Below are 20,517 nucleotides of genomic sequence, written 5' to 3' on the forward strand. Positions count from 1 at the left end.
CTTATTTGTTTAAACAAATGCAAAGTTCAATTTGTCTATTGTTTACAACCATGTATTAATCCACTACTCTCCGTCTCTCTCTCTCTCTCTCTCTCTCTGTCTCTCTCTCTCTCTGCCCTGGTCCCTGAACCCCTCAGCGATGGGCACAGGCCGACATTGGCCACACGGCACGTTGATTAAAATGGCAATTCTTTGCAAGTATCTAAGATCAAGTCCCCTTTTTAATTTACGCGGTCATTGGCTTTGCCTTTAACTTGCTGAACGGCTGAGGAACATTTTGACAATAGCCATCTAAAGAGGAAAAGAGAGATGGAGAAAATAAACCAATTTTCTGGTTTTATATCCACAGGCAAGAAGTTTTGCATCATATGTAAGCGCCGACTCCGCCCTCCTTTCTCGATCCCTGGGTTTATGAGTTGTTCAACTCTCAAGCATTTAATGAGAATCACCGATTCACCGGTGATATTCCTCAGCATGTGTTGACCGTAATGTTTTCTATTTGCCTTTCTTTCTGAATTGTGGTTGATGAGCTTCAGGAACAAGCCTTCTAATAGGCTTCCCAATCACGAGGTAAAACCCCCCGGTGAGGCCCGGCAACTGTGCCTTGTGAGGACAACAACCATGGAAATGGTCAGGTTCTAAAGCGGCAGCATCGGTGCTTGGTTGGGGGATAGAAATTACAGAAGACGATCTATCGAAGAGTCTTTTATCGTTACTCAGACAAGGCTTGTGGTTTCATGTTTCCAAATTTACAAGCAAGAAATTCCCTTCTATAAGAAACCAAGCATGTAGTTTCCTTATGTTTTCTGGAATGTGGACTTAATTTGGGTCTGTGTTCATCGAGCTTTCAGGTGGGCGAGAGACATGATCTAGTTTGTCGTAGACGCCTTTGTCTCCTTGGGTGCGGCCGGAATTATAAGTGCAGCCTTGTTCCAAGTCTACTTTCAAGCTGTGGCTGAGAGCTGTCTCCATTTTTAGACTTTGTTGCTTGATCTCAACCCAACATGTGAAACAACTGCCTTTGATCATTTGTTTTGCTGTCTGGTCTGGCCTAACCCAATTTAAGCCTTTCCCGAATGAAACTAGGACCTAAACCGTTTTGGAAGTAATGGTGAACTGTTAAATTGGCTACCAAGAAAGATTCAAAATTTTCATCCAGCATACGTCCTCAATGTCACCTGGAATGGTCGCAGATGTCCTTCACTTTTTTTTTTTTTTTGGTGAATGAAGATTTTTAATATCTCTGGAAAAACTTGTATGGGAAAACTTTTGAACACTTACTTATACTTGAATTTAATAAAAAAGCTGTTGGTAATCATCACCATCATCTTCGTGTTAATAAATATACAGTGAGATTAACGATATAAAATTGATGCAGCTAAGGATGTAATTCCACATGATATGCAAACCAACCACGTACAGTTGCCAGGGTGCAGTGTGGGGCGACAGTGATACCTTCATCCAATCCAGACTTGTAAAGACTTGGTTTATGAAATCAAGTTTTTTAATGAACTTTAAAAACTTGGTTTCTTTATATGGGTGGTACATCTAAAGCTTGGTTTTGAGTAACTTGAGGGTGTCAGGTTTTCATTAACTTTTACAAAACCATGTTTCGTCAAAACTCTTTAAACACAATTTCTGATGACACTTAAACACTTCAAAAACCATTTTTTAAAGGGTAAAACAAACCAGCTGCAAGCAAAAATCTTAGGGAAGTGGAGGCGACAGTGCTGGAGGATGTCATTCTTAATTGTCTGCTAGAATATGTAGCGCTTCATGAACAAATGTTTCCATGGTAGTATTGAACCCCCGGTAAGCAGGTTTAAAAGAGAGGTTTGACGGAGCTACATGGAAAACTTTTCCTATGTCAAGCGGCCTCCTGAGACAAAAATTAAACTGAGAATTTGGATGAAAACTGAGTTATACTGTGAAGACACCATCAGTTCAGGTAAAAATGGCTGGTTAATCAACATTGTTAGAGCCCATACCAGGCATGAACCGAAAATTGCTGGAGCTATGTGGGTAATGGGCAAGTGGGTCGTGTGGTGGCTGTCAAGGATCGTGAAATGATACACGAAGGAGAAATGAAAGTTTTGGAGCGCATTCTCAGATTCCATAAAAAATATAGTGGCAATTATGCTATCATTTCTCCTATCAAAGATTGGGTGAGGAAAATTAGTAAGAGATTGGAAGAGCAACGTTCAAATGCAGGTTTGAGCAGGTGTTTTGATCAATTTCAGGTAAGAATTTATGTGGAGCAGGATGCTGCTACAAGGATCATGCCGACCTTGATGACTATTTTTCTACTTAAATATGAGCTTGTAGGCTATGTTTTATTAACAATTTTTTGGTGAAGGGCTAGGCCAATTTTTTTGTGTATTGTTAAAGTCTGTTTTTGAACTTTTCCTGAAATAAATGTAAGGGCCTAACCTCCAACAAGCTCTTTACTTCAAAGGCAAAACAAAAATTTACTTCCAAAACGAAAACCAGTTTTTGGGATGTCATCCTGACACCCCTTAAATTGTTCGGGCTAAAAAACTGTTAGATGCAAGTTCATGAGGCCGGACCGTGGATGGTTAGGTCCGCCGCCGACTTCTGACTGTGCAGCCGCAACCCTTGTCACGGAGTTTGGATCCCACGAGCTCTACGCCTGCGGTACTTGTCCGCAGGCTGTAGATTCTGAGAATCTGACCGCACGCTTTGGCTCGTACATCAACAGCAGGAAGAGCGAACGAGCGAGAGAGAGAGAGAGAGAGAGAGTCCCATGGCGGGAGACTACGTTGGGCGGCCTCCTCCCGCGCCTCCGGAGGTGGCGATGGAGCTCCACGCCTTAAACAGAGCCAAGGTCGTGAGGTCGATCAGGCAGCAGCTTGCCTCTCTCTCACGGCCGCTCCACGGTTTCATTTTCCTCCAAGTCAGTAGCAGATCTCTCTCTCTCTCTCTCTCTCTCTCTCCCCCTCTCTCTCTCTGTCTGTCTGTCTGTCTGTCTGTCTCTCTGCTCTGTCTTTGTCTCTGTCTCTGTCTCTCTCCCCTCTGTGTTTGTGTTCTTTGTTGCTAACTCCGCCTTTTCTGACGACCCAATTTCTGACTTGTAGGGTGGAGAGGAGCAAACGCGTTATTGCACCGATCACCTTATCCTCTTCAGGTACGAAACTGAAACTTCTTTGGTTCATGTTGGTAACTGTCTCCCTTGTTTTTTAGTTCTCAATTGTTTGCTTTCCTTATTTTTGTTAATCCACAACTGGCTATTGGAAAAAGGTACATGCGATTCTTATTATATTTGGGTTTATGTTTGATTTGATCGTGGCTACCCATATCCTTCGCTTGTTTTTATTTCCTATTGGCTTGATTTTTTATCTTTATTTCTGTTTCGCGCTAAGCATGCTAACGTACCGAAGAAGATTTTGAAGGTATAATGGTTATTGGTTCTTCCTTCAGGGTTCACGCTTGATCCTTTTTTTTTTTCTGGATTCAAGAAACATTTAATTGCATTCTTTGATTACACTGCTTTCTTAGTGTGGATGGATTCGTTACATGATAGCACTTTTCTTTTAGGATACGATGAGATAGTGTTCAAACATGATATGCTTCGATGTTCAAACATGACATTCTGCGGTAACCATTGAAGAAATATGTTGATCTAAGGTTGTAGATTGAGAAAACGTGTCCCTTAAGTTTATGTCCTGATCAGGGAAGGAAACAAAGTGCAGTTACACGGTACACCGTCTGTTGCTAAGACGGTTTTGTATTTTCTCTGGCTAATGGGCAGGAGGCTCTACAACCTGAACTTATGGTTCCAACTGTATGAGAGATAATTAGTGCATGTTAGGAATGTGAACGTCCCAAGTTGCTCCTATGATCCACGTGTAGGTACTGGGCTTATGCATGCTGTATTGGGATAGAGAAGTCTTGCTTATTGTGGCAAACATTTTGTTATGCCTTAGCCTTTTTATACGTTAGTGCCTTAAGTTTTCATAAGTAAATTAATATACAAAAGAAAAACTCAATAATCAAGATATTTTAAATGAATCTTGTTACACAAACATAAATATGGTCATCAGTAAGTCTTATGATAGTATCATTAATGATAAAAAAAAAGAACAGCCTGTACAAATTTCAGCCATAATAGTATGAAAGCAACAGATAACCTTCAATAAATTTATTTTGACAGCAATATGGTCTTCAGTTAAATATTATATTTTTTTCTCCTACCTGGTTTTCCATTTTTGTCTTTCTTCCCCAGAACTGCATCTACTTGGTCTAGTACTGATAGCTAGTCATATTTTCATTTCACAGGCAAGAGAGTTATTTCGCATATCTGTTTGGAGTGAGGGAACCAGGTTTCTATGGGGCTATTGTGAGTTTGTGACATACATTTTTTTGAGATCAGTGTTTCTCTTGAGTTGTAGACTTTGGATGTTCAGTTAATTTATCTTGGACTCCTTATTAACTGCATCATTCAGAAAAATTATATGTTTTGAACGACAAATAACTTGTTAGAGTCTTGTCAGCTCTCTTTTAAATAATTCTTTGAAATAAATTTTCCATCTGCAGATATTCTTCATGTTTCTCTTCTTTTTTGTCAATTGGTATATAATGAACCTGCTCTATGTATGAGTTCTCTAGATTGTGTAGCGGTGACCTTCATGAGTTCCATGGCTTCTCAGATTTTGGTGCTAGTGTTTGCTTTCCAGGTCTGAATTTTTAGAATCTTGGTTTATAAAAAATTTCCTAAGAAGACTGAGAATAAGATGACCGTACAAAAGAATACATGGTAATCATGGGTTCTACAATATGATTTTAACACCTTGCTAGAAAATTAGTGATAAGCAGGAATTATGCAAGCAGCAACTAAATGCAAGTCTACCCGGTTAAGTATTCAGACAGATGTGAATGAATCAACATAATTTTGCTCTTAAACATACGGGGTGTATCGTAAGATACATGGTGTATCTGCTCCTCACTGAAAATTAGTTGTTACCAGAGGCAGAGCTAAAATTTTTTCTTAAGGGGGGACACTATGTATTTTCAAACATTTTCACTGGGGCTGAGTGAAATTTTTGTAAATTTTCAAACCTGAAGGGGGACCGTGGCCCCTGCAGCCCCCCCTTGGCTTGTCCCTGGCTGTTAGCATAGACTCCATGGTTGCTTTTCCCATTTAAGATAGATATGGTAGATCATGTTACTGGGATGCCAACAAGAAAGAGTTTATTTTCTTAATGTTGCATTTCGTTTCCTTTTTCTCATTTACTCAGGATGAACTTTTCTTGTCCAGCTTACTGTTACTTGATGTCTTCCTTGATCCTTCTAATGAAAGTTTTCCTTATTTAAAGATTAAAAGGCATTGCCTAGTCAAGTCAAAACAGCCATTTTACAATAACTAGGCTAGATTCCACAATAATCCCAAGGTGCATCCCACGAGACGATTAAGCATAAAAGAAACTGTTTCTCTCTGTCTCTCTCTCTGACCTCAAAAGGAAGCCTGGACCTGAACCTGTCCTGGAAGCAATATCAAAAACTCTCCAATGTAACGAATTGTCCCTAAGTTATATACCTAGGCTTCAGCTTGTTTAGAAACTTACATCCATAAAAATGAAAATATGAACGCCCTATGGCAACCATATCTAACTCATTGCATTTTGTTTACAAAAGTAATTTAATAACATAGTTACTTTTTCTTATTGTATCTGCTGAATCCATTGAATTGACTATGTAAGCAATGTTTTCTGTGCTGTCAAAGGATATATCCAATGGGAAATCAATTCTTTTTGCCCCAAGATTAGACCCTGATTATGCCGTTTGGATGGGGCCCATAAAGCCATTATCCTATTTCAAGGTGAGTCATTTGTTTTTTTGCATTATCCTTTTTTTCTTCTGATGACAATGCAAACCATGAAATAGTTTGGATGTGTCAAGCCTGTGGACCCAGGAGTGCATGCTTAACATGCTCTGTTCTGGTTGTCCTTTGGTGTAAAACTTCCAGTCCAGAAACTCCTTCCAGAAAAAAGTGTCCTCATTGTTTTGGCCTATGATAAAGGATGTACACTTCACAAAATCGACTCTGGACCTCCTTTAACTTGGGAGCTACCCACGTAGTCAGGCGTATGGAGCTTCTGAAGCATTGTTGTCTGCTTCTAATTGTTTGATTGTAGTTTCACTAACAGCAGCATTGCACTGCAGGAAAGGTACATGGTCAGTATGGTGTGCTTCAGAGATGAAATTTCAGCTGTATTACATGATCATTATGGTGGCCCTGGAAAACCATTGCTCTTTCTCTTGCATGGGCTTAACACAGACAGCAATAATTTCTCTAAGCCTGCTCAATTTGAGGTAATGTGGAAACATCAGCATTATATATCTTAAGTTTTTTTGTCTTGCGTTCTAAGAAGTTCAGAAGAACGCCGTTGAATATGCCAAAGTTCTCAAACAAATAACGCTGCTGGTGTTACGGTTTGTATGCTACTCACCATCTCTTGTTTTCCAAATCCGAGGCTAAAAGTTATCATGGTTCATAGTGGTACACCAAGTAAAAGTAATAATTTGTTGCATGCTATCAGTGATTGGTCCAGATTGGACTTAAAATCATAAGATATATTTTTCTTGTATTAAAAGGATAATTTTTGTCTAGGACTAACAGTCCTATAGTCGTCACTTTTGTTTGTGGGATAGTCTAGGAATATGTATTCTAGTACCTTAGAGGCTTAGACAATAACCTGTACAGCATATTAAGTGTGGTGAAGGAACATGGATGCCAAACAAGAGTATTTGAACTTAAGAAACCAATAGCTGTGGAAGGATCATCGTACAAGATGATTGTGGCAGGTGCCTTCATGAACAATAAGATGCATATCTACTCTTTTGAGGAGCACAGCCAAAAAGGCTTGTCTAGCCACCGCCATTTTGTCATCGATCTTGGATGCTATTATCATTTTTTTTTGCCTCAAAATTGAAGTTGAACAGAACTATTTTAATTAATCGTGTGATTATACTTTGTAGTGTTTCCCATAACCATGTGTCTTGGTGGGCTAGTCATCCAGAAATTTTGTAAGACGTATCTTATTGTGCAATTCTGTGCCACCGTGTCCTTTACCTACGCTTTGGCAACAGTATGTCTATTTGACATTGTGGTTACTGGAAACTTCTGTCTACCTTGGAAGGCTCTCTTCCTGGGAAGCTACTTTGAAAGTGGGAAACTAGGCATCTCCTAAAATCAGTTCACTTGTCATAGGGTTCATGGTTTGATGAGCATCAGATTTTCAACCTAAAAAGGGATTTTGACTAAATTATAGGCTATAGACTTCATGAGTGTCATTCATAACTCATATAATATGATTCCCATAATCTGAGATTTCCATATATTTTTTTCTATAATTTCTCAAAATGTTATGCACCTAACAGGGTAACAGCTTAGTTTGCATCTTATAACCTTGCTCCCCCTTTCCCCTTTCATTCATATGAAGATCCTTGTTTGTCTCCCTCATGTTCTGTTGCTTCTTGATTCTACTTCCAATTTTTGGAACTCCTTATATTTGTAAAACCTTTGCCTGCATTAATTGGTCTGGACATGATTTTTACTTCTTAATCTTGTGTAGTTTTACTCTCTCTTTCTCTCTCATGCCCAAATACGTGTGCATACTCATGTATAGTTGTATAAAAGATTCATGGTTTTGGTTTATCTTCTCCCCATAATGTAGGAGATGGAGAAGTTTGACACAGATCAAAGTTTCCTACATCCTATTTTGTCAGAGTGTCGTGTATTCAAGTCTGAGTTGGAGCTTGCCCTCATACAGTATGCTAATGACATAAGTTCAGCTGCTCATGTTGAGGTAATGTTCAATTCCTCTGGTATCCTGTAGGTTGGGTGCTTAAATATAGTGTGTGTGTCTGTTTGTGTATGTATTACTATACTTTATGTGCTACAGGTTTTGTTTATGAAATGTAATATCATGAATATGTCATTTTTAGTGGTTAGTTCATTGTGGACTAGTGGGATTTGTTTGTTAAGTGCGCAGTAGGATATGTTCTCACTGAAGTCATATAGTTAAAGTTCACAATGCTCATGCTTTATCTATATATTTCATCTCTCTTCTTGTTTGTTAACAGAAATTTTAGTCTGTTAGGAGTTGGCAGTTTGTTTCATATACTTAGCATTCTTGACATGCTCATCAATGGCATGCGACTGTTTCTTCCAACAATAAGTAGAAGTAGATATAGTTCATACGGAAACTCCAAATAGAAAAATTGCACTTTCATGTTTATGAAGTTGTTACTGCAACTTCTATTGATGTTATGTGGTAGTACTAGGATGCTTGGGTGCAACAGATTAGTAGATATACTCCATTCTCTTGTTTGTAAAGCTCTTACAACTATATAAATTTAGTTTTATGTTATGTCATGATCTATGCTGTTAAAACTTAAAACTGCTCAGTGCAGCCTAGGCTGTCAGCTGGGCCTAGAGGCTAGGTGGGATTAGTTGGGACTAGGTATGGTAAAGTGTCCCCTCTTAAAATGAAATATCAATATTTGAAATTAACAATAAAACTGAAACATTTCACAATAAAAGACTTGTGATTTTTCAATTTATCAAGCAACTAATATCCATGTGATGCACACAAAGATTCCGTAGCATGACAATAAACATGTATAAAAGTTTGACTATTGAAAATGTAATAAGGTTGAGCAATGAAAGTTAAAAGGTTGCATAGCAGTAAGGAGAGCAGGTCATCTAGGAACACCCAGCTAAGGCTGGAGGGCCTAGGCATGTTCTTAGCAACAAAGGTTAGCATGAGGACATTTTGGGTTCAGAAGTTTATGCTTTCAGTTATGAAAAACCATGAATTCCTTTTACATATGTGTGTGTTTGTGTTTTAGAGAGAGAGAGAGCATGTTAAAATCATTAAAGCCCCTTCGGTGGATAACCAAGCTTTTTGAATTTTTATTGCCATAAAAATGTGGTGAATTTGTTAAACGTCTGGTACATACTTGTTGACCTTTAGTCCTTATGAACACCCCTTTATTATTTGTTTGGCTTTAATTTTGCTAAAATACTCATTAGCAGGATTTTTAATTTAGCAAACAGGTACCACCATTAGGGTGACCAAGGCTGCTGCATGCTCCTATAAGATTAAGTTGGACTTATTGGTCAAAGAAATAATAATCTGTAAACGGCACATTCTTTTATCTAGAATTTTGTATTTTTGCTTTTCTTTATACAGTTTTGTATCTGTATCTACACATTAGTTATGAAATGAAGTTCTATGCCTCTTGAGATTCATAAAATTGTCTTTGTCTTCAATTCTTGTACTAATGAAGGCATTGTGTCACATTTTCACCCTTCTCTTATTCAGGTAATGCAGAGGACCAAAGTTGGAATGAAAGAATATCAGCTAGAAAGCATATTTTTACATTATGTCTACATGTATGGTGGTTGCAGGCATTGCTCATATACTTGTATCTGTGCCACAGGTGAAAATAGGTTGGGTACTTGGACTTTTCCCAAGTCTCATACATGCTGAGTCTCTATTTGAAGCAAATAAATGCAGAATGAATATCTGATTCTGCTCTTGAATATAGTGTGTGAGGATGTTATTATCTGTAGATTGATAACTTCCCTTCATAATTATCTTGCTGGATTTTGGTTATCATAAACAGCACTAGGCCTTGGCTGCAAGAAGCATGCCTCTACATTTTTACTATAATTGGCAAAGTTCCTATGGTGCTAATATTCTCCTTCGTTTAGTTAGTTTTCTGTCATGTTTTCATTTATTCTAAAGGTCTTTTTTCTTTCAGTGCTGTTCTTCACTATGGCCATGCTGCTGCTCCAAATGATAGGGTATGGTTTCAATCCTTAGTCTTTCTTCTGGTTGTCGTTAGAGAAAGTTTCCTTGTTATTTAAAATGTAATTCTTCATTTTCTTCAAAGACCTGTTTAAGTCTTGGCAGCTTGGCTATGTTCATGAACATGATTATTCTCTTTACAGTTATTGATTCTTTGTCTTGTGTTGAATATGTTTCTTATGAAATAATGCTTGTTTTATATGGCTAATCATGTCTCAGGATTTTGTTTGGTTTTTTAGGGAAAAAAGCACTTAATAGTTTTGGAAGAATGATGATTTAAGATGAGGATCAGAACCAAAAAGAGATTTTGAATTAGTAAAGTTGGTTATTGGGTGAAACGGTCACTTTTTACCCTAGTTTTCCATTTAACTTCCCTGGCCTGAGTAAATCATGCCCACTTGCTATGGTTTTCTCCTATGGTGGTCTGCATCTCAAGGGCAACATGTTTTAAAAGCTTGGAGTAAGTTCATCCTATAAATCTTGAAGGCCAAATGAATAGGTGGAAGTTTTCCCTACTGTTTGTAAAGCCTAGCATGTCATATATAGGACTAGGAGACTAAGATTTAGGCTAAACTAGTCTAATCACGCTTATTGTTGTGTCCAAACTGGATAAATCCTTGCGAACCTACGTAAAAGAGGTGCATTAACCCTGTCAAGCTATGCGGCACGGAAATGGATACGGATATAGATAAAGGGCATAAGGAAAGGAAATCTCTGAAAAAAAACGTACTGGTATGACCTACTCCCTCTGTCTCTTTATTTCTATATATATTTGATGGTTGTGGGTACAACCATGAAATTGAATACGTCCTATAGGTGTGGGTATGGATATTAGTCTACTAGATATGCCTGCCATTTTTTTTTTGGTTCAAAATTTGTATTTTGAACAGAAAAGGGGAACAAGTGAGGGATATGCATATAGAAACACAAATTATTTACAATTGTACTAAATTGTACAAAAATGTCCATAATGATTTATGTCCTTTTAGGCATGCGTGTGTTAGTTAGACCCTTGTCAATTGATGCCAAGAGTCACACCTCAGGTGTTGAACTCTTAACCTCCTTTAACTTGAAGAGTCTCAACTCTCAAGTCCTACCATTTAGCCAGGTGGATGGGGCTCGTGGTGGTATTACCTTTTATGAAGTTGCAGATGTCAATTGCAACCAAAAATTCTAAATTATGTCTAAATCTAGTACACATTGCAAGGCAACGAGAGATGCCACCTGCTTTTTCTGTTCATTCTTTTCCAGAGTGGAGCACTCAATTGTTCTTCTCTTTTTTATGGACAGGGCAGCCTAACACTGACTTAATGGGTACTATTATTACTGAGATCACTCTAAGTTGATAATCTTGTGGCTATGGAGAACAAATCCAATCAGATGGTTAGTTTTATTGCACAATCTTTCTGACTGGGTGAAAGATGGAAAAAAGTCAGTCATGCACAACCACTAATGACCTCAAAAAGTAAAGGATTAGCACTCCTTTTTAGAAGATTCAGTTCTATACATGCACGTGGAAGGTAAAAAAAAAAAAATCTTTCTTTTCTCACTTAGGAACCATATGAGATGAAAGTCTCATGCTTGATTTTGAATGAGGCTGTTGTCCCTAACCATTATTAATTAAATCTAGATTGTATCATAAATGGATTAAATGTGTTAATTTAGATCAGAAACCCAGATGACCCATACTCAGAAGTCCCCAAGTGCAAAAGCAGGGGCAAAGTTGCTTTTGAACAGCTAAGCATCCTGTGTTGAATTGTAGCCCAATTGATTTGCCTCATCATAAACATGCTAGGCTTGAATCTACTCTACATAATGTCCAGTTTTCTTTTTCTTTCTTGATATTCCTTTAAGCACACCCCCCCCCCCCCCACCCCCCTTTCACCTACTTGCTCTTACCTATCCTGGTACGTGTCCCCCACATGCCATCTTTTTTATCGCTTCCCCATCCAGTTAATGGTGGTGGTGAGCCCTCATTTTTCTCTTTCATATCACAGTTCTTGAATACTCTCCAGCTTGTTATGTCATTTTGGGTAAACAAGTATAATCTCCAAAATGAAGCTCATAATAAATTTCTGTCAGCTGGCAATAAGAGCCATGCATGGTGACTACAGTCTCCTTGTGGCCAATCTTTTTTCCTCGCTATCTCTCCCATAGCAATTAGCTTATTTGTTCGTCTTTCTGAGGATTACCATGTGAACCACATCCATCTCCTCCAATCATCTAAAAGAAATATAAGTTGTGAATTTTCCATAATGGACCCTCATTATGTGGCCTCCCTGAACCTTTCATCGTCAGTAATCACTATGATCACTATGCATTTTCTCCTCTTCTAAATTGTTGGATCCTTATGGCTACTATGATGGATTTTGTTGGAGAGATTTGCTACACTGTAATCATCTCTAAGGAACTTAGAGATTTCTTCATCTTTTCATGCCTTCTCAACTATTTGTCATGGTGTTGCTTTTTCATTAAACTCTGCCAGGTTCATTAAACTCTGCCATTTAAATGATTTGATGATATATTTAAATTTGCCAAAATTTGAAGAAATTCACATAAGTTGGCAATAATTTGGTGAAAAAGAGCGTCTTATATCTTCTTGGTGATACTGCCATTTCCGACCATCCATTCTTCCTTTTCAGGAAAGTAGGGTTTTTCAGCAGTTTTGTGAACAATTGCCACTTGTCATATTGCAGTCTGATTTTCAGTTATTTCACTACATAGAATTGTTATTAGTATTTATTGTGTTTTATAGCTATTATAATTATTTTAAGTAAGGAAAATATTTAGTTTGTTTGTTTCACTTAAACATCTGTATCCTTTATAAGTTCTTCTGATCACTTGCATCAATTGGTTGGCTTTTTCCACAGATGAAGCTGCAGGCTAACTGGCTAGAGTTCATTACCAAGATTTGTTGCATCAATTCTGGCTCTTCCAATGATGCATACCGTAAAAATGATTTTCTTGAGGTGACCATAGGAGTCGTATTTTGTGTTTGAGTTGCCCATTCTATTTCAGGATTCTTAAAAGATACATACATACGTATATATATATATATTATCATAGCTACTAACATATATGGTCACATTATGCTATTAATGTAAATATTGATAAATATTGCTTCTTGTTCATGTAAATATTTTTTTCTCCTTTATGGGGATTCTTTTTTTTATTTCTATAATATATGTAATGTCCCAGGGGAACTGCAGTCAAAGCTAGTCTAGCTGTTGGGAGTTGGCCGTTGAGCACTTCCAGCAGCTAGTTATTGGGCCTCTCTTTTCTATAAATAAATGCGCTCTTCTTGTATTAGGAATGCATCCTTGTGTGCATTGTTACGGATATAATAAGATCTCTTTATTATTTATCTATGTGATTATATCCCTTACTTCTCTTGTGATAGATGGTTTGGGATATCAAGCGAGAAATGGTTTAAAAAATTAAAAGCTTTCTATTTTCGTATTGTGTATGAGAGGCTTCAATTCTTACATGGTATTAGAGCTTGGGCCGATTTAAGACTGCTTGAAGTATACAATTGGTTCTGCCTTCCAATCCATGCCAAAGAACTTTGGCTGACTTAAGAAGGCATAGTGGTGCTGCCTTGGGTTCTATGCCAAAGGTTATGCTTCTCCTTTGTTATGATCTACCTTCACTCCCGTGGTCTCTCCTTATTCCTTCATCTTGGGAGATAAAAACAACTCAATTGTCTCCTACAAACTCAACTCACAAAACTATGTATGTGAGCTTTGACTATGAAGTATCACATTTGAGTGATGGCTTCAAAGAGAAGCCTTCTCTTGAACTTGCTAAGAAAGTGGGACAAAACATCAAAGGGCTTGGATGGAGATAAGAGAATGAAAGCCTTGGAGGATTGTGAGAATAGCTTGAAAATTGACATAAAAAGCATTCAAGGTAATATCTTGAAATCTCAATAGTGTAGAGCTGAGTATGAGAGCATCTTCGAAAAATGAATTCAAGAAAAAATATTGTGTACCAATATCATTTGGAAGATATCATTTGGAAGAAAGCATTCATGGTGCCAAGCCAAGTGACTTTTTGTGTTCCATCACCAAGTTGTCAGATGAAATGTCATTCTTAGAACTCAGGTTGGGATGTATCCAAGTCTCCAAGATTTTGAAATTAGACAAACATCAAATTGAGGAGCAATAGTTTTTCCAGTTTCTCAATGGTTCGAGGGACCTTATATCACAGAGACACCCCTAGGAGGGCATTGTACCCTTCTCGAGATGGCTGAACAGGTCGTGGAAATGGGACACGGCTTGGTCATGGCTGGCTCATTTGTATCTTTTGTATATTTTGGTATTTTATAAATATAAGCAATGAATGGATGTATTTGTTTGCTTAAAATCTTATTGTTGCTCCCTGTTGCTATATATATATATATATATATGTATGTATGTATGTAAATATATATGTATATATAGTTGTGTTCCTACACCCAAGGTTTTTGAAAAATGTTTCGCACTGGTGTCTGCACCCACATGACATAAGCTAAGGCTAGAATTTGAGCAAGCTAGGTCTGACTTGCTCCAGCAGCCAAACTTCCCTCTATAGAAGAAGCCTTATCCAAGTTGCTTATAGAAGAAACAAGACTTAAGGAACTCTCATATAAAGGCATAGATTCCATCATGGCTGTATCCATGCCTGGAAGTAATGTTAGACCATATACACCACCTCAAGTGTCAATATTTCAACTCAAGAAAGATATATTGTCACGACTGTGGAGAGACCAAACATAGTAATCCTAAGTTCAAAAAGGATCATCACTGTAGGCAGTAATGCGAAGACATTGGATCCATGTCTACTACCCAACTTGTCAATGCTCTTAAACTGCTTCTAAAAAGAGAAGTACCTATAACCATGGTTACAGTAGCTTCCACTCGGAGATCTAGTCTAAATGGATTAGTCCTGCATCAAGATAATAAGATCTTTTTTTATTGATTTGTGTGATTATATCTCTTATTTGTGATAGAGCGCATTCATAGTGAGATATCAATGAGATAATGTTTTATGGAAGTACTGTACAAGCTATCTATTTTCGTATTGGGCATTTGAGACTTCAATTCTTACAAAGGTTAGATTCTATTGCTCCAGGTGTTTTAATCTGTTGTTCTCGTGAGCTACACAGTGAGTGAACTATCAGAAAATTTTCCCTTATTTAGTGAATGCTTTTTGTCTTCTTACCTAATTCTGATGTCCTTCTTTGTGGCCTCCAGCCAGTAGACATGGGGCACAATCGTGCTCGAGTGCAGTCTAATCACTTGCACTGAAGTAACCTTGTTCAGTATTTTGCCTACCATGCTACGGAGTTCTATATTTTGATAGATTTATGTGCCAGAAGATCAGATGTTTAACCTAAGCTTGTATTGTGTATTTTCCTGCTTTGGTTGTATGCTTGCAAAATCCATCTCTTTTACATCTGATGAACTTTTGTGTTGTATATAGAACAGTTCTTCTTTAGAAGAAATGCTTCTCAGGTTTTGTATCTTAATATTTTCTTCTGGTTGCAGATCTTGAATGACGGAGACATGGCATTGTTTGACATGGGAGCAGAATACCACTTCTATGGTTCGGATATAACATGTTCTTTCCCTGTGAGTGAATTCTCTGGGAGATACAAAGCAACTGCAAAGCTAATTAAATGCCATAAAATCATCTTCCCTGTATTACCAAAACTATAGTGGATTCCAGTAAAACTTGAATGTTGTTTGTTCGCATATAAGAAAAGCACAAGCTGTCTTCATCGTCTTCTTTTGTTTCATATTACTAATTTGTTTGCATTTGTGCTGTACTGATTGTCCTGTTGGTTGCTGCTTATAAGCCAGTTTCCTTCTTGTCTGATGCAGGTTAATGGTAAATTTACTGCAGACCAGCGCCTTGTGTATGATGTAAGTGCACTGAGAATGCCAATTTCGGACTAGTAAAGTTCTTTTTGTTAGGACTGTGATGGACCAAGCAAAATAAATATGTCCATTTGCATTCTGAATTTTATTGTCCTAGTACATTTAAAAGAAAAAAGACTTAGTGTATAATCTCTCTCTCTCTCTCTCTCTTTTATTGAGATTATTAAACTCCTTAATGCTGTCTACTCATCCATAAATCAATATGAACCTTTTTAGGCTGTTCTGAAGGCTCATAATCTTGTTATATCTACAATGAGACCCGGAGTAAGCTGGACAGAGATGCACAAGTGAGTTCACGCAACTTGGTAATTCCAAGTAACTAAGAGTTCATCCATGCTATTTTATATTGTTGAACAAGAGACAAAACACTCTAAATTGAATCAAATGATGAATGTAAGGTTTAATCACCAAATTAAGACAAACGTCTGAAAGGGAGTCACTGGTTCTTTTTTTTTGTTCCTTTCATCATACTGATTTGCATCTAATTTCCTGCCATATTTTTAGTTCGTGGCTTCTTTTTTCTGATGATATAATTGTATTCCTGTAGTGGTAGTTTGAGCGTATCAGGATTGTGAAAAATACTGATTTTTTTTTTAGGCTAGCTGAGAAAACTATTTTGGACTCCCTGAGAACAGGAGGCATCCTTATTGGGTAAGCTTGTGCAATTTGTATGTATTTCATACTTTCCTTTCTAGAAATAGTATCTGAAATATCATGCCTCACAGTATTTTATTGAATATGGATCATGAAGTGATGTTGATGAAATGATGGAAGCAAGACTTGGTGCTGTTTTCATGCCACACGGACTGGGACATTTTCTGGGGATTGATACTCATGATCCTGGTGGCTATGGGAAGGTATTCTCTCTGTTTCCCCCTCACACACTCATAGTATCAGGATTTATGCTTTCAAAAATGTTGGGAGTTAGTTTAAAAATTGCCCATTTAGCTGGCATCTGAGATCTATTGATAGCAAGAGTTGATATATTTTATGTTTGTTGACAGTTAGTTTTAGATATCATCTTCTTCCTAGTCAGCATCAGGGTACTGTAGCTTGGTGCTATTCACTTTCATCCATTTAAATGCACCATTATAAAATTTTATGGTTATGTTTTCCTTTATTTTTGTAGGGCATGGACAGGCCAACAGAACCAGGACTGAAGTCCCTTCGGACGGTGCGGGTGCTTCAAGAGGACATGGTGTGCATTTCTCTTCAGAACCCTGTCATACTTCTGCTTCCTAGGATTTTTCTTTTCATGTTTTTTGTTTTTTTGTACTAGTGATTCACTTGAGTAATCTGTATCAGAACTAAGCGTGAAGCTGTTGCTTGGCTAGGTCCCCTTGAATTGTGCTTGAGTTATCCATGTCATTCTGGTTATTTACTATGAAGTTATGAACACTTTACTTAGAAAAAAGTAAACAAAATAGCCGATGTCATAGGTATTTTAAATTTCACACACATATAAGGGAAGTTATATGGTTATGTTTATGCTGTGGCACCCAAAACTCTTTCAACTTAAGGAAATTAGCTCTCATCTTGTCCTTTTTTTAGTGTAAAACTACATATATGATGTTCTTTTATGTTTGTAGTAACAAATTGTTAGCCGGCGACTAACAAGCGGCGTGAGGGAGAAAGAAGAAGAGATGAGAGAAAGAGAGAAAAGACAATCAACTTCCAATATGATTAATTAGGGCAAATCTCAATCTTAAGTACAAAGCAACTATGGGTCTGGACCGGACCGACACCTACTGAAAACAGAACTGTATTGGAGCAATCTATCATAAAACTTAAAGAACACAACTAAGGAACACAAATACTGATGCTCGACCCCCATGTACTACGATCCATACATGGATCGTAACACAAATGAACCAGTAAAAATCAACGTCCCAAAATTTTTGGATTTTGCAAATCCTGGTTTCCTTTTATATCATGTGCCCTTGCTTTTGACTTTCTTTATGAACCTTCTCAGCCAATCTCTCTCTCTCTCTTTTAATGCATTTGCAACTCAGGTTTGTAAATTCTTGTGCTTCTATCTTTTGAGGTTATTGGTTGTTTGATGTTACATTTGCTAGTCTGTCTTAGGCAACCATTGTAATGTCTCTTTGTATGTGCCTTGTTTTGTAGCCTCAATGAGAAACTATATCGTTCATGTTGCCTTAATGGCTCCAAAAATTTTTCCTGTCCACAGGTAATAACGGTTGAGCCTGGTTGCTACTTTATTGATGCCCTTCTTGTTCCAGCCCTGGAAGATTCAAATCTGTCAAAGTTCATCAACCATGATGAAATATGCAGATTCAAGAAATTTGGTGGTGTCCGAATTGAAAGCGATGTGGTAAGGATGTCCTTTGGTTTTTAGTACTTAAGATTGAAATACAGCATATAATGAGGTGGCCTGGATGTCAGCATCTAATGTTGCCTCAACAAAGTTTAACTGGAAAACAGAAAAATGTGTGTCATAACCAAGATGATGGTGGTTGAGGGTGTCCTTATCAAAGAAACTGTTAACTAGCAATTAAAATTTGTTATTTACTTTTGAGGGAAAAGACATGCGTGATTATGAAAGAACCGCCCTTAACGGATTGGGTCATTCAGGAAGGTGGTGGAAATCCAACTTTTCTTGGAAATTGTCAGAGATTTGAAGGTTTGCAGGCTCGGTTTTCTGTATTTTTATCCATGTAACCCTGATCTTCATCTGCATAGCTTTGTGCTTGCAAGTGTTATATTGCTGGTCCTATGGCCCCTCGTGTGCATCCTAGAAAAGAGGGATAATATCCATAATCTGGAAGAAAGTCCTTTTTTTCCTTCTTTTGATGTCTCAACTCTCCAAGAGCATGTGTAATGTATTTGAAGTTTGAACCCAAGCTTAAATCCATAATTCTTATCTCCAAGTAATGTGCCGTGACATGCTTTGATGAATGCAAATTTGCTTGTACTTCTCGTTTGCCATCAGTCGATGTCATTGCTTGATCTAATAGTTGCCGATATTTTATTGTTTGACAGCATGTGACTGCAAATGGATGCCAAAATCTCACTGACTGTCCACGGGAAGCCTGGGAAATTGAAGCTGTTATGGCGGGGGCACCATGGCCTCTAGATAAGGGTTTGCTTGCTTCTAGCAACCATTCTGCATGAATTCACCAGTTAAGAAGCTACTTGTTGAATGATTAAATATTTAGTTTAATATTGTCTAAGGAAGTGATGTTTCTTCGGGCATGCGGTAGAAATGATTTAGTGTTTCTGGGTATACTGGCCAGCAAGATTCTTCCATTTCCCTTATCGCCTTTACTTTTATTTGCATGATTTAAAAGGTCCTAACAAGCAGCCTCTGTTTTACAGGCTTCAACGAAGGCTGCTGGTAGGCGAACTGTGTTGATGGGCCATGCATCTCGAAAGTTGCTATGATGTGTTGCTCGCCTTTGCAATTGTCCCTTCACGATTCCTCTAATTTTACTATTTGGTTGGGTAGAATAAGCTTGTTATAGAACAGTTCGGTAAATTTTGCATCGTTTTAGGTGAGGAACCGAGTGCTTACACTAGGTCTGCCTAGAGCCGCTCGTCTATCACTAACCAGTCAATAAAAGTATGCTCAAGAAAAAACTCTCTCTCTCTCTCTCTCTCTCGCTCTCCCTCTCTCTCTCTCTCTCTCTCTCTCTCTCTTTTAAATGCAAGATTCAGACATAGTCATATTTAGGAGGATCAGATGAGTGCTGATTCTCCATTGATTCATTTATCAAGGTCGACGGAAACCAAACACCATCTATGCTCTATCTTTTCACTGAGCAAAGTTGTTTCTATTGAAGTTGAAGAACTGAGTGTGGTGCCCGTCTCTACGCTTTTTTGTTGGTGGTGGCCTATTAGTCTTATTAACTAATCAAACTTGGATTAAAGGATGAGGCTGCAAATTAGTTGCAGGATTTTGTGGCAATCTCTTCCATTTTTTAATGTGTTTTCTTCAAAATTTTACCCATACGAATGGAGATTGTAAAAAATGCATTTTTAGACAGTATGATTTGAATACGTGGATAAGATCTGATAAACTATCAAACTTTAGAATTTTACATACTCGGATATTTCGTCCTCATAGAATCCTATTCTTACGTGCAAACAAAATAAAAGGAACGGGTTTTAGGTTGGGAACTACGGGATCACATCAACATAGCTGGATTGCGAAAAAGTGAATTTCTAGGTTGTGGACCCTAGATGTCCCGCCAATGTCGTTAGAATTTTGAAACAAGAACACTTGCAAAAGATTTTGTTTTTTGCTTTCATTTCTAGTACAATCATAGTGTAACATGTTTGTTTGGAGGGTTGTAGTGTAGCTAGTTAAACTGGTGGACCAGTTAAAGCTCAGTCATCAGTTCAATTTTTATGTACTACTCATCTATATTGTAAATGGTGGATACATGGTATTTTAGTTGATGGGTGTATCACTTCTCACCCAGGTATGGAGAAAGAGAGAGGGGTTTTGATCTCTTGGAATATACTGCATCATGTTCTCCAATTTTATCATCTGTTTTTCATGGTTGCGCACTCTATACCGGTTACATCACTACTCTCATACTCTTGAAAGAAATAAGGAAACTTCAGTTATGAAGTAAAGAAAAAAAATGACCCATCATTTGATCATTAGCTGTTAGTAGATACGTCTATCTGCTTTTCTTCTTTAGATGATCAACCTAACCGCTACGCTTATTCAGTTCACTGAACTCTTGGAGCTCCCTGTCCACTCCGTGACAAAAAAAAAAAAAAAAAAGAAG

General features: G+C 37.7%; 1 protein-coding gene across 2 annotated transcripts; it reads left to right on the forward strand.

The window, feature by feature from the left end:
• The first annotated feature begins 2,549 nt into the window (after positions 1 to 2,549).
• Positions 2,550 to 19,376, forward strand: LOC116245913 (uncharacterized). Of its 2 annotated transcripts, XM_031617525.2 has the most exons (18): positions 2,550 to 2,914; positions 3,096 to 3,145; positions 4,297 to 4,357; positions 5,741 to 5,836; positions 6,181 to 6,330; positions 7,695 to 7,826; positions 9,348 to 9,475; positions 9,790 to 9,832; positions 12,707 to 12,805; positions 15,365 to 15,448; positions 15,701 to 15,742; positions 15,974 to 16,044; positions 16,355 to 16,408; positions 16,509 to 16,614; positions 16,887 to 16,955; positions 17,949 to 18,092; positions 18,761 to 18,900; positions 19,097 to 19,376. In XM_031617525.2, exons 1-17 carry the CDS (start codon positions 2,765 to 2,767, stop codon positions 18,890 to 18,892), a joined length of 1,611 nt encoding a protein of 536 aa, XP_031473385.1. In that variant the 5' UTR covers positions 2,550 to 2,764; the 3' UTR covers positions 18,893 to 18,900; positions 19,097 to 19,376. The 2 variants fall into 2 exon arrangements, with proteins under 2 accessions (XP_031473385.1, XP_031473386.1); XM_031617526.2 differs by lacking the exon at positions 12,707 to 12,805 and having other exon boundaries at positions 2,552 to 2,914.
• Positions 19,377 to 20,517: the final 1,141 nt, after the last annotated feature.

The sequence above is a fragment of the Nymphaea colorata genome, chromosome 1 (assembly GCF_008831285.2).
Source record: "Nymphaea colorata isolate Beijing-Zhang1983 chromosome 1, ASM883128v2, whole genome shotgun sequence".
NCBI classification, from domain to species: domain Eukaryota; kingdom Viridiplantae; phylum Streptophyta; class Magnoliopsida; order Nymphaeales; family Nymphaeaceae; genus Nymphaea; species Nymphaea colorata.